The 22,927-nt window shown below is 40.8% G+C and overlaps 2 protein-coding genes across 2 annotated transcripts in view; one reads left to right on the plus strand and one right to left on the minus strand.

The window, feature by feature from the left end:
• The first annotated feature begins 268 nt into the window (after positions 1 to 268).
• On the plus strand, positions 269 to 6,809 carry alg11 (ALG11 alpha-1,2-mannosyltransferase). The gene is made up of 4 exons (XM_078545246.1): positions 269 to 493; positions 2,283 to 2,516; positions 4,168 to 5,096; positions 6,369 to 6,809. The coding sequence occupies exons 1-4, from the start codon at positions 435 to 437 to the stop codon at positions 6,644 to 6,646; spliced, it is 1,500 nt and encodes a 499-aa protein (XP_078401372.1). The 5' UTR covers positions 269 to 434; the 3' UTR covers positions 6,647 to 6,809.
• Positions 6,810 to 8,126: 1,317 nt separating this feature from the next.
• nek5 (NIMA related kinase 5) overlaps positions 8,127 to 22,927 on the minus strand; it is a 63,080-nt gene continuing 48,279 nt past the window's right edge. Inside the window, exons 18-22 of the mRNA XM_078545240.1 lie at positions 22,360 to 22,422; positions 20,545 to 20,686; positions 18,085 to 18,228; positions 15,137 to 15,254; positions 8,127 to 8,780 (exon numbers count right to left, since the gene is read on the minus strand). Coding sequence (XP_078401366.1) covers positions 8,513 to 8,780; positions 15,137 to 15,254; positions 18,085 to 18,228; positions 20,545 to 20,686; positions 22,360 to 22,422 — 735 coding nt within the window. The 3' untranslated portion in view covers positions 8,127 to 8,512. The remainder of the gene's footprint in view (positions 8,781 to 15,136; positions 15,255 to 18,084; positions 18,229 to 20,544; positions 20,687 to 22,359; positions 22,423 to 22,927) is intronic.

Below are 22,927 nucleotides of genomic sequence, written 5' to 3' on the forward strand. Positions count from 1 at the left end.
TAGTTTTAAAAAAACTTTGCAAAATAAGACGGTAAACCAGGTTTACATATTTATTTATAATAAGGCAGCTGAAATGGAGCAGGTGCCAGGACTGCACCGGGGCAGCGCATAGTTCCAGTCGCCTGTCACTCACCCACATCAGCCCCGGGCAGCCCAACTCGCGCCAGAACCCAGCCAGCCTGTGGCGTCATCGCGCCCAGCACGCTGTCCTGCGCATGACGTCATCCGGTCCGCAGCCGGCGATGAACGTTTCAAACATCGGTTGCTTGGCGACCGCTTAACTTCTTTTACTTCCGTTTTAGAAACTGATTTTTATATATTTTTTTTTAATTGTAATAGAATTCATACGAAGGTGCATATATTCCAGGGAGGGCTCATTTAAAAAGAAATTCTATATTTAGTGACTGGTAAGTGCGAGAGCAATCGCTTCCGGGATGAAGGTCAGCGCTACCAAGATGGCCGCCAGTGGCTGGTGTATTTGCGAGTTTCTGAGGTGAGTAAAGTGCTGCTTATTTTCATTGGGGGATAATGATGAATCGGAGTAAATAACATTAGATTAGGATATTAGAGACCATTAAAAGCGCTGAAAAAGCACGTTGACACTATAAAGTGGGCAAGTTGCGGTATTTTAGGGAATGGGTCTTTCCACTCTTTTCTTGATGTAGACTGCAAGATTCTGATCCGGGAGTCACAGATTACTCAGAAAGGAGGTCGAGCTCAAAGTAATTTCGAAGTAGTTTATTAAGAAGCGACAGTTTGAAAATGATGCATAAGCTAAATAGATAGGAAAATCATACCACCCCGTGACGGGTGAGAATGGTTTACCGGTCCCGGAGGACCACCGGACAGATGTTGCGGAGTGAGTGTTGGTTTCTGTAGCTGGTGGCAGCAGCCTTCTGCTCTCTAGGCAAAGTGTTAAGAAGCTCTTCTCTGCTCTTCCTCTGTCTGAAGAAGGTCGAACCCAGCATGGATCACTCCTGTCTGTCTCCTGTCAGAAGTGTTTATATTCCCTCTCAAAAGCCTGATTTTAATCTTTTCTCAGACCGTTAGTTTGCACGTGGGTCATGAGACCCAACCTTATTTTTTAGACAAGCAAGCTACTATGGGAGCTTTCTTCAAAAGATTTCTATAACATTAAATAAATTTCTTAAGATTACACAAGGTTATTGAGCAATTTCTTACTAGATTTACTGATCATTCTTCTGCTCGCAGAGCTCTCTGTTTATTGAAATGGATTTCCACTCTTTTATCTTTGTGTCATTAACATGCCTCTGATGTTGACAGTTCTAAATGTTAGGCGTGAACTTCATAATCAAAAAGAGTACATCTGCCACATCTCATGAATTTTGATTTAATTTTGTACTGGTTTGATGTTTAGAATATAAATTTTAAATTTTGCTCGCATTGTTCTATCTGCTGTCACTAATCCATGTCACTTTTATCAGCACAAAGACATTGCTTCTAACATTACCCCCAATTTTGACAGTCTTGAGAGAAGCATTCCATGTAATCACATTGCAAAGTTTCAGATTGTGCAATCTATCCTGGAAATAAGAATCCCTGTTTCTTATGGCCTAAATGGCTAAAGGCCGCTTTTCAGAAAGGTGATAATTGGACAATATCAGCCATCTATTATGTATCCCATTCATCGACCTTGATGAAAGGAAAAAAAGAATGGCTGGTTTGATACCACCTCATTTCATGTCATCAGCAAAAGTTAAATTACCCTCCCACACTTTCGATGTTGTGCAACATTTTTTGCCTTGCTCTATTTTATCAATAATCAACATAGGGTGGTAGCCTTTCTGCATACTAGCTATCTGCTTGCTTTCAGTTAAAATGAATCAGCATGCTACTTTATTCTGAATTAGCTCAGTATTATATGTAAGTCTGCTTGTATAAATGTATTACGTATGTAATGTGTGTGAAAAGATTAATTGTCCCAGGTTTGTATATGCTTTGGACAGATTGCAGGACATAGCACAGTGGTCCATTTTGTTTCCATTGCATTGTGGGGCTTGAGAGCCAATTCTTACGGGTGAGAGTATGGAAAAAAAGAGGTCCAGTCAACCCAGCGTATTTCTGGGCGCTTTGATTTGGCAGGCTGCAGAGCAGCATTTATCTGAACACATATGCAATTTAGGATTGTGATCAAAAGAAAAGCTTCCAAGAAGTTGTGGCTGAAAAATCAATTTGTAATATATGAATTGATATGTATTTGCATATATGAAATTCATTCATATAACGATTAGCTGTTCATAACCTGTTGTTCTTTCTGCTAGGTTTATGTTTTCGTTGATCATTCCTATGCTTTTTGTAACCGCTGGCTTATCGTTTATCCTCGTGGTTGTTTTACTGTATATTCGATTCTGGATCTGTCCAAAGAAAAAAATAACACAAAGCCCAAGAAAAGATGGCAAGATGCCACCAGTGGTGGCATTCTTTCACCCATACTGTAATGCTGGGGGTGGAGGAGAAAGGGTTTTATGGTGTGCAATAAGAGCTATGCAGAAGAGGTAAGTCGCAAATTCTTCATTTGGAGTCTAGCTGACATTTTTAGTTATTTGTATCCAAAGGACAATATGGCTGTGGTATAATTTTAAATATATAGAATACAAAGTGGACTGCTTCAGTATCTAAGGAGTTGTAAATGATACTGAACATTGCGCAAGTGCCAGGTGCTGACCGTCTCCAACAAGAGAGAATCTAACTATCTTCTCTTAACATTCAATGCCATTTCCATGGACTTGCCGTGCTTCAAGAAGGCAGCTCACCACCACTTTCTCTTGGGCAATTAGGGATGGGTAATAAATGCTGACCTAGCCAATGACACCCACATCCCATGAAGAAAGGAACCCCCACTATGGACATCCTGGGGGTTACCATTGACCAGAAATTGAACTTGACCAGCTATATAAACATTGTGCCTGCAAGATCAGTTCAGAGGCTAGAAATTCTGTGGAGAGTAACTCACCTCCTGACTCCCCAAAGCCTGTCCACCATCTACAAGACACAAGTCAGGAATGTCTTAGAATGCTCTCCAATTGCCTGATAAATTCTGCAGTTTTGTTGGAGCAGCAGCTCGACGCCATTCAAAGCAAAGCAGCCTGCTTGATCGGCATCCCACCCACCAACTTAAACATTCACTTCCTCCACCACTGATACACAGTGGCAGCAGTGTGTGCCACATACAAGTTGCACTGCAGCAACTCACCAAGACTGCACCTTCCAAACTGCAACCTCTACCACCTAAAAGGACAAGGGTAGCAGACACATGGAACACCATCACCTGGAAGATCCCCTCCAAGCCACACACCATCCTGACTTGAAACTATATCACCATTCCTCAACTGTCACTGGATCAAAATCCTGGAACTCCCTTCCCAGCAGCACTGTGGGTATACTCATGCTACGTGGACTGCAATGGTTCACAAAGGCAGCTCACCTCCACCACATGAAAGACAACTAGGGATGGCCAATAATGCTGGACTAGCCAGCGACAACCACATCCCATGGAAGAATGAAAGAAAACAAAATGTTCACGACCCAGCAATTCCGCAAATTCCAAATTCTTGTCCTTGTATTCAGATATCTCTACGGCCGCCCCCCTCCTTCTCATCTTCCAGCACTACAACCCTGGGAGGGTTCCGCATTCCTGAAACCCTTGCCTCCTCTGAGCCCCCCACTTCCTCCAGGTGCCTAGACCCTAAGCTATGCAATTCCTCCCATCAACCACTCTACCTCTCCTTTAAGAAAGTCTTTAAAACTCTCCTCTTTGACCAAAGCTCTTCTAATGTCTTCTTGTTCATTTATTTCTGATTATACTCCCATGTAATGCCTTGGGACATTTTCTTATGTTAAAGTGCTGTATAAATGCGAGTTATTGTGTAAACATTTCCACAATGTAGCCCGTGCTGGAGGTTTATATTATATCAAATATTTGCATAAGTATAAAGCTTACAATCAAGTTTTGCCATTTTTAAAATTAATATTCAGACAAATTTAAAATGCCTGATAAAATTCCTATTGCATCACATCAGTACTGTTATTGCTTCCTTCTGTATATCAGAACTGTTAAGTATCCTGTAAAACATTTCCCGCAGCACTTATAATATCAAAATCAATGATTGACCTGTTCTAAAAGTTATGTATTTGTGAAATTCACAGGTATGAAGATATTATAATTATCATTTATACTGGAGATCAAGATGCCACGGATCAAGAAATTCTCGATGGGGCTTACAGGCGGTTTAATATCAAACTTCTTCAACCTGTTCAGTTCATTTTCCTTGAAAAACGATATCTTGTTGAAGCTAAGCTCTATCCATATTTCACTCTGCTAGGTCAAAGCCTGGGGTCTGTTTTGCTTGGATGGGAGGCCCTGATGAAGTGTGTTCCTGATATCTTTATAGATTCCATGGGCTATGCATACACACTTCCTCTCTTCAAGTACTTGGGAGGCTGCCAAGTGGGGTGCTATGTTCATTATCCTACTATTAGTACAGACATGCTCTCTGTGGTGAGGGACAGGAATCCAAGGTTTAACAATGCAGCTTTTATATCAACAAATCCTACACTGAGCAATCTCAAACTTGTATACTATTACATCTTTGCTTGGATGTATGGATTGGTTGGTTCTTGCAGTGATGTTATAATGGTAAATTCCACATGGACTCTGAATCATATCCTTGCTCTTTGGAAAGCTGGTGACAGAACCCACGTTGTCTGCCCACCCTGTGACGTACAGACATTCTTGGATATTCCATTAGAAGATGATAGCAAAAAGACAGAACATTCCATTGTTTCAATTGGCCAGTTTCGGCCAGAGAAGGACCATTCTCTACAAATCAAAGCTTTCTATCAGTTCCTTCAGATGAAGAGTGCTCAGCAGTCAGCTGTGAAGCTAATATTGATTGGAGGTTGCCGTAACGCAGATGATGAAGAGCGAGTATCTCGCCTAAAAGAACTGTGCAAGATTCTGGGAGTTGCAGAAAACGTTGAGTTTAAGATTAACATTTCATTTGAAGAACTTAAAAAACATCTAGCTGAAGCCACTATTGGACTGCACACCATGTGGAATGAACATTTTGGTATAGGTGAGAATGCTATAAAATCGTGTATATTTTATTTTAATATTGACTATATTTCAAAAGTGATTGTAGCTGGATTATTTTGGCTTATAGGCCATTTTTAAGAACCTTACATACAAGTTGTGAGAGAAAAAAATAGTATAATACAACTCGATAGCTCTAAACAGACACAGTCTTCTTAAGAGAGAACTTCTAACTATAGCTATGATTCTTGGGTTGCATTACGTTTAGAAAATGTTCCTAGTTGGAGCAAATTAGCATGGTCCCTTGCTGGATGTTATGGTGTCATCTGCCATAATAGCAAACAATCATCAGCTTTCCCTTCCATGTTTCATGGCAATTGGCCCTCCTGCTCTCTGCTCAAATTGTTTGGGCTCAATTTGGAAGGTTAGCAAGCGATGAATTCCTAAAACAAATTCAGTATCTGGTTTCTGTTAACAGGTTGAGTTTCTGCTAATTAAGGAGGCTTCTGCTAAGAGTCGGGTGTTAGTTCACTCCTTATGCATTTTTCACTCAGTAGGAACAAGAAACAAAGACTGTTTTTGCTGCCATTGGAATCTTTTTATGAAGAGGTGCTTTGAGGTGTGGCAACAGGGCTTTCAATTTTTTTAAGGATTTATTGCTATAACCCAGCAAAGCCTGAGTGATCCATTCAATAACTGAGAGGAAAGATGAGATGTGGTCAGAAATGAGGTTGAAATTTCAGTTGAGTGAAGGAAAATTGAGGCGAGTAGAAAATAATGAATGAATCCAGAATTGGACCTCAACCAGTGTCTCAGCTTCAGAGACTTGCGACGTGAATCCTGTTTTGGTGCCTTTTTATTCACAAACTGCCTGACTATGGTTGGGAACTCACTGTTATAAACCTGTACCCAAGCAGAATTTAGTGGCACACCATTCGGCTTGTGTGCAGAGGGAACCTGGAACCTTCACTGACAAGATAGGGCAGCCAAGAGAGAACTTACAGCTCTACTGGCCCAGTACACAATTATTTTGAAATTTTCAGATTGTCATTTCACAATGAGCTGTTTACTGGTGCTGGTACCACAGAATGGTTGTTAGAACTAAAGTGTTCAATTTAAATAGGACTCCCAATAAGCTTAAAAAAAAGGGTTTTTTTATTGGTGAAATAATTTTATTGCACTTCAAACTGATATTTAGTTCAACCTCTAGAATATTTTCTGCCATGGTAACTATTGTGATTTATAATTCAGGACCTGTGCATGGTCTGTATTATTGAACATGACTATTTAATCATTCTGCACTTTTTTTTTGTAGGGGTGGTTGAATGCATGGCAGCAGGAACTGTCATTTTGGCCCATAATTCAGGAGGGCCTAAGCTAGATATAGTAGTACCACATGATGGAGTTGAGACGGGTTTCCTGGCAGACAGCGAAGAAAGTTATGCTGATGCAGTGAATACCATTCTGTCACTGTCACCTGAAAAGAGACTGGAGATTAGGAAGAATGCTCGTCAGTCTGTGAGCAGATTCTCCGACCAGGAGTTTGAAACATCTTTTATATCTGCTGTGGAACTATTTTTTAACACAAGATGATGTTCTAATTATTGAACAATGTAAATAAATGGAAACAGATTCCCCTCCCCTTAGGGGGAGGGAGGAGAGAGATACAATGCACTGTAATGCCATGGTTTGTATATATTTGAAAAGGCTTACAATGGCTGTATTGAAACTCTCTTATAAAGACTTCTAAAGCAAACCTATACTTCCCTCCTATTTTGTATATAGGGAAAAGGAGATATGAAAATCCTATGTTTATGTTTACTTGCAGAACTCCAAACACTTAAAATATTAGCAACATTAACAACACATCTATGTGTCAGGATGTGTAAATGAAAAAGACATTAATCGCTTCTAGAATATTGAAGTATAATAGTTATATAGTACACTAATCCTCCAGGCAGTGTTATTGTTTGTCAGATGAAGATGAATAGTAGTTGCTGAGTCATTCTCCTGCGGACTGCTGTAATGTATCATTACACTGATTGGGGAGAGAGAAGGCAGGAATAATGATGTAGCAGTAGGCCTTTCCAACCCATTTACCTTCATTTGCTGCTACTAAGTCAATCGTGGAGTATAATGAAGGAAAACACAGCCAGTAATACACACAATATTCTGGATGTTTCCAAAAATAATAATAATATGTTTAGCTATAAAGTAGCTAGATCTGATTCAGGCCTCATCATGTCTGCATATGTGTATTCCAGTATGGGTCACTAGGGACTAACAACAGTAAATACCAAAGGTATAAAAATGTTCAAAACTGTCTTTTAACAATATTTTAAGGAAAACATAAATTAGAACTGCTCATGGCAATGGGTGCAGGCACAATAGTTGCAGAAGCAGCAATAGGACAAGTCTGAATTCTGAAGATACATATCTTCATAATCTAATATATATCAAAAGATTATGATTAGCTGTTTTCCTGTAATTTGTAAGGTAAATTAAATTTATTAATCCGTAAGACCTGCTGATCCAGCCCACATTGTTTTTAAATCCTTCATAAACAGTTCAAGACATTCAGTTTATTTAAAACAGGTGTTTTTAAACATGGTATAATCTTTTCTTCAGGTTCCTTCCTCTTGTCAAGGGTTGGAGGGGTCAGTTACTATTACTGTAAGCAATAGCATTTTTGCAACGAGGTTTCATTGCTAACTATAGGATGGTACGCGGTAAGGTCCCAATCTTTTCCGAGGTGACTGGCCACAAGTCTACTTCATCAGGAGAGTGCCCTGAATGTGTCACACCTCTTGCTGGTGTCCACCTTCAGAACCATGTCCTCTTCCCGTAATCATCTGTCTCATCCTTCATTCCAGACTTCATGCACTTGTAGATAGGGGGCACCAACAGATGAAGCTGATGATGCCCTCGCCTGTTTAGCCCGTTGGGTCAGGTGAGGTACCAGGGTATGTCCACTAGTGTGCTTTATCAGCTGCTTAGAGGAATAACTGAAAGCTGAGGACACAGATACCAATGACCCTTACCCATATTCAAAATCAGAGTGGGTGGCTGGCAATAACCCAGAGGTACTAGTCCTATCACAGATGTCCCCATATAATTATAGAAATAGATTTAAGATATTTCATTTACAAATGACTGAAAAGGCATTCCTAAAAAATGACTAAACTTGACTAATCCTTACTGACTTTTATTATTGACTACAGTGACTGTACAAGTTAAAACCATGGTGGGGGAAAGTATTGTATCCTTGGTGAAGCACAATGACCAGATTCCCAGTTGGTTGTCTCGAACGCCCAAGTTAGTCAATCAGAAAATGCCCAGAATGTTTTTCTTTGAAATACAAGTATAGTTTCAGACAGAAATGTGCAACTGCTTGTGTTTCAAGTGACTCCAGGTATTTCATCAGCTATAAGCACAGCAGGTTAACCGTATGTATCATTCTCAGGTAGTTGTCCTATTTTGTTCTGTATAATCCTTGTCTGGATCAGGTGCAGATACATCTTTTACATCACAGCATTCCTCAGGCTCTCTCTCAGAACCAGAAGCATGCATTTCCCTGTGGCCTTCATTCTCCTGCTCTCTTTCTTCATCGGGCATTTGGTTGATTCCTTTCCCATCACTACCTTGTGTTTTCTCCTCTGGATGAATTAGATCTTGCAAAGACCCCACCAGCTGCTCTGTGAGTTCATCTTCTGATTCTTCAAAATTTCTAAGGAAACAATAAATTCATACAAGTGTCACTAAGAATCCTACCAAACTATGCAGTCACAATAATAAAACTTAGTGGTTAAATAGGGCAATATGGGAAGATTTTGGCAATACAGAACTGAAACGTTCCTGGTCACAACAAATAGAAATCCTGATTATGAATAAAAATCTAAAGAATCATCAAAGTTTAAAGCACAGAATAAGGCTGTTCAGTAGTCTCGAGGGGTATTTCGTGGCTTAGCTCATTTGCAAATCCAATGTAGTAGAGATTGGGTTGAAACCTGAAATACATCATTGCCAGTGAGGAGACAGCCATGGAGCTCCTGGCACGTCACTCTATTCCTGCTGTGGGAGATGGTATTGTCCAGAGAATATTACCCATGCACAGCGTGTCACCAAAAACTGAGCTGGACCAGCTATGTAAATACTGTGGCTACAAGAGCAGGTCAGAGGCTGGGAATTTGGGGGCAAGTAAATCACCTCCTGTCTCCCTAAAGTCGTCCACCATCGACAAGGCACAGATTAGGAGTATGATGTAATAATCTCCACTTGCCCTGCTGAGTGTGGCTCCAACAACACTTAAGAAGCTAGACACCATATAAAGAGATGTGATGGGCAATAAATACTGGCCTAGCCAGTGATGCCCACATTCCATGAACAAATAATACAGGGCAAAGCAGCCTGCTTGATCAGCACCCCATCCACCACCTTAAACATTCACTCTCTCCACCCCTGAAGCAGTGTGTTCTAAATACATGATATACTGCAGCAACTCACCGAGCCTCCTTTGATAGCATCTTACAAACCCATGCCCTTTACCACCTAGAAGGACAAGGGCAGGCGACACATGGGAACACCACCACATGCAAGTTCCACTCCAAGCTCCACACCATTCTGGCTTGGATCTATGTCACCATTCCTTTCGTGTCGCTGGATCAAAATCATGGAACTCTCCTAACAACACTGTGGGTGCGCCTGTACCAGATGGGCTGTAGCAGTTCAAGAAGGCTGCTCACCATCACCTTCTCAAGGACAATTATGAATGGGCAACAAATACTGGCTTTGCCAATGATGCCTACCTCCAATGAAAGAATAAAAAAATATTTGGACAGGTGACGATGGCTTGGTCAAAATAGTAGGTTTTAAGAAGTGTTTTAAAGGAGAAGACAGAGATACAGAGGTTTAGGGAGGGAATTCGAGAGCTTGGGTTGAAGGCATAGCTAAAAAAAGAGAATTGGGAATGCACAAGAAAAAAAACTTGCATTCATATGGCTCCTTTCATGACCACTGGACATATCAAACACTTTACAACCAATGAAGTACTGTTAAAGTGTGGTCACTCTGGTAATGTTGGAAACCTGGCAGTCATTTAGTATACAAGCTCCAACAAATAGCAATCTGATAATAACCAGATAATTAGCCAGGACACAAGAGATAACTTCCCTGCTCTTCTTCAAAGTAGTGCCATGGGATCTTTTAAGTCCACTTGAGAAGGCAGACAGGACCTCGGTTTACTGTCTCATCTGAAACTCAGTGACAGTGCAGCACTCTTTCAGTACTGCACAGGAGCATCAGCCTTGATTTCTTTTTGTTCAACTCCTGAATGGGACTTGAATCCAGAACCACCTAACTCAGAGCTGAGAATACTATCAACTGAGCTACTCAATAATGACACAATATTGGACAGGAAAATATTGGACGAATGTAGAGTTCTCATTGTAGGGCTGGAGGAGGTTAGGAAGCTGGGAAAGGAAAGACCATGGAGAGGTTCAAACACAAGGATAAGAGATTTGAACACAGGGTTGATGATGTTAAATTTGAGACTTTGATGGATCAACTGATCAGCCATGATTGAATGGTGGAGCAGACTCGATGAGTCGAATGGCCTAATTTCTGCTCCTATGTCTTATGGTCTTATGGATTGAGACCGAATATAGGTCAGCGAACACGGGTGATGGGTGATTGGGATTTGGTTCAAGTTGGGATACAGGTAACAAAGTTTTGGAGGAACTGCAGTTTAGAGAGGATGAAAGATAGGAGGCTGGCCAGAAGAGTATTAGAATAGAGTACTCATTGGTCATTTGGTGGTTGCATGCTCTGCAGCCTGTCTGATATTTCAAATATCCTCTTGGCTACTTTTGATGAATCTGTACCATAAAATTTGAGTGTAGTCCTCATCTTCATGGCCATGAAGAAAGTTAGTGGGGACAGATGGCTCTGGCACAGAATGTCATGCAGGAGATGGGAAAGCTATTTTATTGCTCTTATATAGTTATCATCTTATACAGATCTTCTCACTAAGGTACTCCTGAAACATATGTTGTCCATACATGCTATGGGACAGTAGGGATAATATCAGGTGGAACATGGGAATAGGGCCATGAGTAGCCTCGAGCCTGTCCTGCCATTCCATGAGATCATGGCTGATCTGTAATCTATTTCTGACTTTATATATCTGCCTTTGCCCCATATCCCTTAATACCTTTGGCAGACAAAAATCTACCAATCTCAGTTTGAAAACTAACAACTGACTTAGCATCAATTACCGTTTGCAGAAGAAAGTTCCAAACTAAGGGCAGTCACTTTCAGCTCACCTCTGGAATTTGGCTCTTTAGTCCATGTTTGCACCAAAGTTGTAACTAGGCCTGGAGCCATATGGTTCTGATAGAACCCAAGCTAAGCATCGGTGAGCAGGTTATTGATGAATAAGTGCCGCTGGATGATGCAATGACACCTTCCATCACTTTGCTGCATGATTGAGGGTACATTCATAGGGCGGTAATTGGCTAGATTGGATTTGTCCTGCTTTTTGTGGACAAGACATATGTGGGCAATTTTCCACATTGTCAAGTAGATGGCAGTAGGGCAACAGCTTGGGTAGAGGTACAGCTAGCTCTAGAGGCGCTAGATTTTTGATTAGCTAATTTTCACAGGTGTATCACTGTTGATGTCAAAACCTGTACAGAATGCAATAATGTTTTTGCAGGTCTGGAGAACTTACATAGGATTTAGGAGCAAGAGTAGGCCATTTGGTGCTTCAAGCCTGCACCACCATTCGATAAGATCATGGCTGATCTGATTGTGACCTCAACTCCACTTTCCTGTTTATCCCCTTGATTCCCATGTCAATCAAAAATCCACCCAACTCAGCCTTGAATAAATTCAATGACCCAGCCTCCACTGCTTTCTGGAAAGAGAATTCCACAGACTAATGAACCCCTGAGAGAGAAAAAAGTGTCTCCTCATCTTCATCTTAAAGGGGAGACCTCTTATTTTAAACTAAGTCCCCTATTTCTAGTCTCTCCCACAAGAGGAAACATCTTCCCAGTATCCACCCTATCAAGTCCCTTCAGGATCTTACACATTTCAATAAGATCAGTTCTCACTCCAATGGGTATCGGCCCAACCTGTTCAACCTTTCTTCATAAGATAAATCCTTCATTCCAGGAATGATTCGAGTGAGCCTTCTCTGAACTGTTTCTATTGCAATTATATCCTTTTTCAAATAAAGCAACCAAAACTGTACTCCAATTGTGGTCTCACCAAGGCCCTGTACAGCTGCAGCAAAACTTCCCTATGTTTGTATTCCATTCCTCTTGCAATAAACGCCAACATTCCATTTGCCTTCTGAATCACTTGTGGTATCTGCATACTAATGTTTTGTGATTCATGTACCAGGACATCTAGATTCCTCTGTACACCCTGAGTTCTTCAATCTCTCTTCATTTAAATAATATGCTGCTCTTCTATTCTTCCTGTCAAAGTGGATAAGTTCACATTTTCCCACATTATACTCCATCTGTCAAATTTTTGCCCACTCACTTAACACATCTATATCCCTTTGTAGACATTTTAACTCCATTTGACAACTCACTTTCCTACCTATCTTGGTGTCATCAGCAAATTTAGCTACCATACATTCAGTCCTTTCATGCAAGTTATTGATATAGATTGTAAATAATTAAATTCCCAGCACTGATCCCTGTGGCACTCCACTAGTTATAGCTTGCCACCTGAAAAAGATCCATTTATCCCTACTCTCTGCTTCCTGTTAGCTAACCAATCCTTTATCCATGCTAATATATTATCCTCTAAATCATGAGCTCTTATTTTGTAGTAGCCTTTGATGGGGCATCCTTTGGAAATGCATTTTGGAAATCCAAGTACACTGCATTTACAGATTCCCCTCTATCTACCTTGCTTGTTATTTCCTCAAAGTACTCTAATAAATTAACTGACCACAATTACCTTTTCACAAAATCATTGACTTTGCCTGATCCCATTATGATTTTTTAGTATCCTGCTATACCCTCCTTAATAATGGATTCTAATTTCTCTATGACCGATGCTAGGCTAACTGGCCTATAGTTTCCTGCTTTCTGTCTCCCTTTTTCCTTGAATAAAGATGTTACATTTGCTATTTTCCAATCCGTTGGGACCTTTCCAGAGTCTAAGGAATTTTGAAAGATTATAACCAATGCCTCTACTATTTCCCTTCCTCCCTTTCACCTCTTGATTTTCAAGATTTTGGTAAGTTTTCTAAGTCCTTTACAGGGAAGGTAGAGCTTCTACAGTGAAGAACTTTGCTGTGCTGATCCAAAACATATGGAAGTGGATGCAGCATGGAAATTTCAAACTCTTGCCATTCTGCTTTACTGAAATCTTAGGCTAATCTATTTTCACTGCCATAAGGTGCTGTTGGGGTGAACAGCATTGATGCATTTAAGGGGCAGCCACTTAAACATATGAGGAAGAAAATAGATAAAACACATGAGGGAGAAGGAACTGGAAGGTTATGCTGGTAGGATTAGATTGAGAGGGGTGAGGAGATACTCATGTGAATCATAAGCACCAGCATGAACCAGTTGGGCTAAACTGCCTGTTTCTGTGCTTTACATTCTAGATGATATATGATTAGTTTTTAAAAGCTAAATACTGTGGATGCTGGAAATCTGTAACAAAAACAGAAAATGCTGGAAAAACTCAGCAGGTCTGACAGCATCTGTGGAGAGAAAAACAGAGTTAACATTTCTAGTCCATATGACTCTTCTTCAGAACTGAAGAGAAGTAAAAATGTGATGAAATTTATAGTGTTTAAAGGGGGTGGAGCAGGTGAAGCTGGATAGAAGGCCAGCGATAGGTGGGGACAAAGGAGAGATTGACAAAGGTGTCATGAACAAAAGGACAAAGTGGTGTTAATGATAGTGGTACCAGCTAAAGGAGGTGCTGATGATGGTATTAAGGTAAGAAAGCAGAATGTGATAATAGCAGGACAAAGTAAAGCACTCTGGAAAGAACAACATGAACAAGTGACAAATGGCCCTTGTGGGAATGGGGTGGGGGGAGGGGACGGTGGTGGGAAAAAAGATCGAAAATACGATAAAAGGTGGGGATAAAACAATGAATAAAAATGAAAATAAATAAAAATAAGTAGATAAAAAGTAAAAATTGAAAAATAAAAGTGAATATTGAAAAAAGGGAATAAAAAGAGGTGAGGATGGAAGAGAGAGTTCATGATCTGAAGTTGTTGAACTCAATGTTAAGTCCGGAAGGCCGTGAAGTGCCTAATCGGAAGATGAGGTACTGCTCCTCCAGTTTGCGTTGGGCTTCACTGGACCATTGCAGCAGGCCAAGGACAGACATGTGAGCATGAGAGCAGGGTGGAGTGTTGAAATGGCAAGGAACAGGAAGGTCTGGGTCATGCTTGTGGACAGACTGAAGGTGTTCCGCAAAGTGGTCACCCAGTCTGCGTTTGGTCTCTCCAATGTAGAGGAAACCGCATTGGAAGCAGCGAATGCAGTAAACTAAATTGAAGGAGATGCAAGTGAAGCTCTGCTTCACCTGAAAGGAGTGTTTGGGCCCTTGGATGGTGAGGAGGGAAGAGGTAAATGGGCAGGTGTTGCACCTTCTGCGATTGCATGGGAAGGTGCCGTGGGAAGGGGATGAGTTGTTGGGGGTGATGGAGGAATGGACCAGGGTGTCCTGGAGGGAACGGTCCCTACGGAATGCCGACAGTGGGGGTGAAGGGAAGATGTGTTTGGTGGTGGCATCATGCTGGAATTGGCGGAAATGGCAGAGGATGATCCTTTGAATGTGGAGGCTGGTAGGGTGAAAAGTGAGGACAAGGGGGACCCTATCATGGTTCTGGGAGGGAGAGGAAGGTGTGAGGGCAGAGGTGCGGGAGATGGATCAGACATGGTTGAGGGCCCTGTCAACCACAGTGGGTGGGAAACCTCAGTTAAGGCCTTCTACCCAGCTTCACCTCCCTTAAACAGTATAAATTTCATCATATGATTAGTTTTTGTTTGTTTGAATGTTGGGAGGTTAAACCTGGGAACAAAAGAGCAGTTAGCTTACGTGTCATCATCATCAGATCTAGGCTCCAGACGTTCCTTATCTACTTCTATTTCAGAGGTAGAATTTGATTTGGGATCACTGCTCTCTTCTGTAGGTTTCAAAGGAGTCAGTGTGTCATCTGTTGAACAGAAACACATATTGATCAGTAACCTGCACCGTGGGAAAAGGGAAGGCTGACTCAGCAAACAAACAATTGTCTCCATAATCATTCTCTGGATCTGGTGTCAAAATAATAAAAGTATAATGGAATTGCTTAAATTGTAAACCAAATTGATGGCTGCAATTTTTAAACAATATACATTGCATATGTAAGTTATAAATATAAATAAATATATACATATCATAAATATGGACTAACTTTCCTCAGGGGCTGCAACAGTGCAGTAAGACAGGATTTCTGCCAAAATATTGAAAATGCTATTGATCCTTGTCCATCTTCTGAAGTCAGCTCTTTAGGATTATGTTGGCTGGGCTCTCAAGACTCAACATAAGGCCCACCATTAATTTGCTTGTTGTATGGGGCTTTAAGAGGTCTTGTGGTGAAATGGTGATGTTCCTGCCTCTGGGCCAGAAGCTCTGGGTTCAAGTTCCACTTCAGGATTTGATGGCCATGGAAGGTACCTTCATAAAGTGGCCACTGGGCGATTATGTCTGCAAATCCTTCCAATCCACCTGGTGGCAGGTAGTAAGAGCAGGAGAATTTTCTGGTCAGCCATACTGCAGAAGGCAACAGTAAACCACTGCAGTACTTTGCCAAGCATAAGCATGGACCAATCCAATGGAAATACCTGAAGGAGGAGCAAGGTGAGGCTTTATCTTTCAAGGTAAGGGGCCAGGCAACAACTGGACGACTTCTGGGAACAACACTGTAACAACACAAGAATTATGGCAGCAAGGCCACCTTCAAGTGTAGCTCAGCTCACTTTTCAGATATGAGTCTGGAGGTTCTCCTTCAGCAGATGCAGCAGAAGAGGGACTGTTTGAGGCACATTGTTGTAGGGGAATGCATCAAAGTCTGTGGTTTGAACCATGAAGGAGGTGCCCATAAATGCCACCTCTCCCACATCCTCCCATCTCCACTATCTTCTCCTCACCCTGCCACACCACAGTTACAGTGCAATGCTACAAGGTGACTAACAATTTGCTGAGGCATGTGAGATAGCAAACTTCACATAGACTGCGCAATATTTTGTGCCATCCATTGATCATTCTGTTCACAGATACAACACAGAACTAATAAACTAATACAATTGACAGAGCCAAGCAATGTCACAACCAGTGGATCAGATCAGAGCTTTACAGTTCTGCCACCTCCAATGGTGAATGGTGGTGGACAATTAAAGTACTACCGGATGAGGAGGCTCCAAAAAGATTCCCATCCTCAACAACGGCAGAAACCAGCACGTCAGTGTAAAAGACAAGGCCGGAGCATTTGCAATCATCTTCAGTCAGGTGAAGTTTTGATCTCTTGAACAGCTTCAATCTATCCCATTTAGGAATTGTCTTTGGGTCTGTTTAATTTTGGGCCTCACCTGCTTTAAAAGGAGCAAAATGGGAAGTCCTTTGGCCTCCTCATTATTTTGGAGGAATGTCGAGGAATTGCTCTTGCAGAGAGCCAGCACAGATATAATGGGCTGAATGGCATCCTTCTGTGCTGTGTCCAAGCTATGATTCTAAGATTCTGTCCTTCCCCTCCCTGGCCTATTTTCTAAAATCAGTTCCATTTGACAAGTTAATCATTCCCTCCCTACCTCAATTGCCAGGATTTGACTCTATAAGTCCCCAGCTGCAAGCTCCTGCTGCTATTGTTTGCTCTCAGTAACTGGCTAGGCTCAGTTTGACAAGTTACTGGGCAAGAAATGGAACAGAAAGTGACAATGTGCTCCTGCAGGACCTTCAGGTCCCCAGCCTTGCAGGACTCTTCAGCCATTTTTGGCCTCCGCCATTCCATCCTCGCCCCCTTAAATATTGCGACCAAAATCTTGGCAGCCAATTAAATTTTACCCACTTTGTCACTTTAACAATTGTTTTTGTTTTGGACTGTTGATACTGGCAAGATGGTGCACCTACTTTAGGTAAGCACACATAATGTTTAGGGCAATTGAAGTGTCACAAAATGTGACCATATTATTTGCCTATGTCTGCACACAAGTGGGCTGGTGCCTTTTGCACCTGCCATCACATCCAGTATTTTGTACAATATAACAGTGAATATATTTCCTTTTATTTTTATTCATTCACAGGTGTGGGCATCACTGGCTAGGTGAGCATTTATTGTCCATCCCTAATTGCCTTTGAGAAGGTCATGGTGAGCCACCTTCTTGGACCGCTGCAGTCCATGTTACGTAGGTGCCCCCACAGTCCTGTTAGGGAGGGAGTTTGAGGCTTTTGACCGAGTGACAGTGAAGCGACAGCAACGTAGTTCCAACTTGGAATGGTGTGTGGCTTGAAGGGGAACTTACAGGTGGTGGTACTTTCAAAAGTACTTCATTGCCTGCAAAGAACTCTGGGGATTCCTGACGTTGTGAAAGATGCTATATAAATGCAAGAAATACTGCCTCATATAAAAAAGGAACAGGGACTGAGGTTACATGAGTTATGCCATTTTAATGTCAGATCTCCAACCATTGTATTTAAATGATGTTTTGAATTACTGATAAGTGGTTGCAAAAATGATCAGATGTATATATTTGTATTATTGTACACCAATGGCCAGTGTGTAAACTGCAGGAAAATACTTTGCATTTACTAAATTATGGTTTTGTTTAAACAGTTTTACTCAGCTTATGAACAATCATATTTATTGTAAAAATATAGTTTATATATTTTCAAATACAATTAGTTACACTGGGTGATAGTTCATGATGTAGACCATAATTTTAAAAATACACATCCTGGTTTATCATATCATACTATCTAAATGTAAGATGTTTCTTTAGCAATTTTACCTTCACAAATGGTCAGACACACTGACGACAGCTGAGCAGCCATTAGTGCATTCAGCAGAGCATCTGGTGGTTTTTGTTCCCACTGATTTTTGTTTCTTGGACCATTTGCATCCATTACCATAACCTCATCAGTTTTGGAGGTGGCTAAAGAAATGAGAAAGTCAGGTATAGTAACAATCGTAACAGTTTACGGTGGCCCAGAATCCACTGAAGTGAGGCATCGCACAGCATGGCCTCTTTGTTAGACTTTATTCCCTCAACCTTCAGCTCAAAAACGATGTGAATTGCTGAAAGTGCAAGCTGGTAGCAACGCGGTGAGGGTAACGGGGCACCTGGGATCTTAGTGAGCGGCTGGACCAACAGAACATCTCCTTAACCAATAAACGTTAAAGACTGAGAAAGTAACGGAGGAACAACAGAGAAAGGAATAGAGTTAATTAGAGTCAAATCACTGGTCATCACTGAGGCTATGCCTCCCTGGGTCCCACTCCCGGCCTAAGCTGAGTCAGCTCCTGCTTTTGACCACGGCAGAGTGACTTTAGTTGTGTCTGTAAAATTCAGCTTGTTAACTCTCTTTCTCTCTCCACAGATGCTGTTTGAGCTGCTGAGTATTTCCAGCATTTTCTGTTTTTAATTCAGAAAGAGAAAGATTTGATTAATAGAGAGAGAGGAAAAAACAATGATAAGTAAGAGAGAAATTAAAAACAATAATTTACTACTTGTAGGAATGAGACTCCTTCCCCTTACTGGGCCGGAGAGGTTGCCTGACAATGCAGAACATAAATCTTTTGATTAAAAAGGCTGCCGGACTCAGTTGTTGAATTTTGTTCGCTCTAAAATTTTAATACTTCTTAAATTAAAATAGGCATCAAAGGATTTCAGAACCTATTCAAACTTATCTCAAGATTCATTTATTCCTTGCCTCACAATGATGTCATCAGCTATTGAACCCACTGAGTACAGTAGTGTATTCACTTGTTCAACCTCTGTCTTCTTAGGTAATCCTGAAGCTATCATATATCTTAAAATCTTTTTCACCGAAGCCCCCAATTCTGTGCCTGGTCTGGCCCTTGTATCAGCCCAAATTGATCTGGTAGGGCTGATTTATTGCCCGTGACTGATTTTCGGCACAGCGGAATACAGCTTGAAATGTTGTGTCTGTTTTAAAGATGGTGCTGCAGTAACTTTCTTTCTTCTCTTCTTCCCGCACTTATTGGGTTTTGGTAGGCTCCCGCTGTGATCATAGGCCTGATTTCAAATGGATTTTTTTTTGCAGCAAATCTTTAAATCAAATGTTTGGGCCCTTTAGAATATTTTTGGAGTATTTTATGCTGATTAAAAGGCAATTCCTGGCTCTGGCTAAGGTTTTAAAACTTTGATTCTTTTCAATGGAGCTCGGCCACCACGTGGTGTGGCGCTGACTCTGAACCCAGGCTGGCAGCAGTGATTAAAGAAATGGATTGCTCTGTCTGATCAATGCCTTAAATACTGTCAATGGCTAGTTCAGCCTTTCTCCTGAATTTTGTATTTTTTTGCTCAACTTTGCCATCTGGCTAGGTCCTTTGCCTCTGCAATCGATGGGGACTCATAATGGACCTCCACGTGCTCTGGTGGAGTCCATTAGCTGCACAGTGGACTTTCCTTCTGCCCTTTCAGCCTCCACATCTGCAACAGAACTTCTTTTAAGTGACCTCCAGCTGTGTCTTCAGTTCCAGTGCACTCCAGTCAGGTCAGGATGCTGTTCCTTTAGTTTGTCAGATTTCGAGGTCCTTCAACAGCTTCTCTAGGGTTCTGGTTCGTTCATTAGCTACCACCATGTGGTAAGGTTGTTTGGTGTCTCAATAAGAAGTCTGGAGGCTTGTGTGGTTGTTCACACACAACTATATATACACCTCCAAGGTATAGTCCTATCTAGGTGCTACCTTCCTGCTGACTTATTTTAGACTCCGTCTACACACAGTCTACTATCATGTGACTCTCTTATATCACAATGTGGGCAGTACTGTTCTCCAGTCGCACATTATAAACAAGTGCTGTTTCCCAGGGAATCAGGATTATAGATTGTAATAAATATTATCTACCTAATAACCTATGGCAGAAAACAAGAGTTAATTCTACATTCATGCTGTCACCAGAACTTCAAATGCAGTTATTATCATGCATTGAACTAGAATTACCGAAGAATGGCTTAGGCCATAGGACGGTTCTAGCTCATTGTTTAACTTCTACATATTCTCCAGGTTTTACTTTACTCAATAAACATCAAAGTTTGTGAGGCATTTATTCTAGTGATAGCTACCTCTTTTTGAACTTAACAGTTACACCTCAAAAGAATATAAATTAGATACATAACGCCAGACTTAAGTGAATTATTCAGATTATATTGTACAAATAACATAAATAAGAAATGTATTAATAGAGCAAAAGCATAAAGGGCAGATGTTAAAAATTAATACATACCTTCCATTTGAGAAGATGTTACTTCTAACGTTTTGTTTGCAAGATCTTCTAGAACACTTGCTGCCTCAATGAACTGCCATTTCTTCTGTTTAAGGTTATCCCCTTGTTCGTGCGTCAATGTTTGATTTAATATATCCAATTCCTAAAACATATTAACATCAATTCTAGCTGTGCTAATTCATCATGAAAAATAACAGAACCATTTTTAGCTCAGTCTTATAGCTATATTACAACTTTAGTATAGGGAACAACAGACTTTAAATCATCATTCTGTTTACAAAGGTGCTCTATTACACTACCTGTACTGCCAGTATTTGTATTATTTCTGTTTCTCTGATTGTGGTCTTCTGTGCGTGGCCCTCCCTTTACCCAGCAGAGCTTTCAGTCAACTGGGTACGACTCTGTGGAATTCTCTCCACAAACCTCTCATCTCCCTCCTTTAAAGAACATTCTCAAAGCCTATGCCTTTGGTGATCTTTCCCTTCCATTTTCCTTATCTGTGAAGCACCTTGAGATTAATCAGATAGGTGCAAAGTGTTGTTGTTGCTGTTTATAGTCTTCTAGGTCAACATTTCTTTTTGAATCTCTTACCATATTAAAAAATTCAATGTAATGTAAACTTGAGCTCATCCAACACTCTGTTACCCATATGCTAAATCACACCAAGTCTTGTTCACCCATCACCATAGTTGCTAATGTACACTGGCTTCCAGTCCAGCTACACCGTGATTTCAAAATTCTCATCTTTGTTTTGAAGTCTCTCTATGACTTCACCCATCCCTATCTATGTAACCTCCTCCAGCCCACCAAGCCTCTGAGATCTCTGCTCTCCTCCTATTCTGGCCTCTTGAACATTCTCAACACCCCACCGTTGGCAACTGTCTTCAGCAGCCTAGGCCCTAAGCTCTGGAATTCCATCCCTAAACCTTTCCACCTCTGTACCTCTCCTCCTTTAAGACACCCCTTAAAATTTACCTCCTTATCCTGCTTCTCATCACCTGTGCTAATATCTCTTAAGCAGCTCAATGTCAAATTTTGTTAGATAATGGTCATGTGAAATGCCTTATGTTTCCCTACATGGCAGGTGATATATAAATGTAAGTTGTTTATGTGTACAGCACTCAACATGGCCTGGAATAAAGAATTCACAATAAATATTTTACTTTAAAGGCATCAGATAAGTGCACGTTATTGTTGTTTGTAAATTTATACGTCAACATGTTTTTCTGAATCTTTTACCATATTGAAAAATTAAATGTAATGTAAGCTTGAACTCATCCAAAACTGTGCTACCCAATTGTTAACTCACACTCACCTGTTCATCCATCACCCCTGCTGTGCTTCCCCCTTAAAGGGGCATTAATTATCCACTGAAGGGCCTCAATTCGCGGCAAGGCTGGAAGGCCATCCACGAGCTTCCTGCCCCAGTCTTAATTGGGGCAGAAGTAGGAAGACAGCGAGAATCCCCCCAACCACCCCACCGCCCTCTCGTCTGATTAAATGCCCCACCACCACCAAACTTACTATGGGGGAGGACACTAAATTCTGCCCACTGTCTCTGGGTTCCAGCATAATATCTAGATCTACCATCAAAAAGGCCCGGAGCAATTCAGGACTCTGTGAGTTTTTCTCATTAATTATTATTATTAGGTTATCTAATTTATTATTGGCCCCTGAAAACAAGAATACACCAGATTGTTTGATATACCATACTTGCTTATCCTACATTGTATGATTATTTAATTGCTACACAGAATATTTTATCTCATTGTATATTGAATTTTCTCGAGAAAACATCACAATTGTTCACCTCACCTCCTCTTGGGAATCTTCATGAGTCACCTCGTCATCCAACATTATCTCAAATTTTATTCCTCCCTTTTGGGAAAGAAAAGCTTGTTTACAGTATTGCACATTATGACATATGTTAGATTATTAATTTCCAAACTATTCTGTACTGAGGATACACTGCAAACAATGATATGTTCCAAAGAATATTGACACATTTATACAGAACCCTGGATCTAACATTTAAAAGACAGCACCATTTTCTTACTAGTATACAATAACATAAATGGGTTAGTATGTCATAGATACAGAAAAAGTATAAAGTATAAAATTATTTCTCGTGGAATACAGTAATGACCTTGTAGAACTTCTATCATCTGCAGACCTCAATTTGTAAGCTTATGAGTTAGATCACTGAAGAAGCTGTGAGGTATTACAATAATTTGGTGCCATCAAGCTCTGACTGTACTTGTGTAAATGATGGGAACAAGGGTGGATCAGGACAGAATATATTTTGCTTTGTCTATAAACGTAAACAAAATACAATTGAACTATAATAAACCAGTTTTAGAGAAGGCTGAAAGCTGGATAGCAA

Source organism: Cetorhinus maximus, chromosome 7 (assembly GCF_964194155.1).
Source record: "Cetorhinus maximus chromosome 7, sCetMax3.hap1.1, whole genome shotgun sequence".
NCBI lineage: Eukaryota > Metazoa > Chordata > Chondrichthyes > Lamniformes > Cetorhinidae > Cetorhinus > Cetorhinus maximus.

Excerpts from the sequence above, each read along its gene's own strand:
- alg11 (XM_078545246.1), top strand. The coding sequence starts at position 435 with ATGAAGGTCAGCGCTACCAAGATGGCCGCCAGTGGCTGGTGTATTTGC. Across the intron at positions 2,517-4,167 it reads ATAAGAGCTATGCAGAAGAG|GTATGAAGATATTATAATTA; the intron begins GTAAGTCGCAAA and ends TGAAATTCACAG. Across the intron at positions 5,097-6,368 it reads GAATGAACATTTTGGTATAG|GGGTGGTTGAATGCATGGCA; the intron begins GTGAGAATGCTA and ends TTTTTTTTGTAG.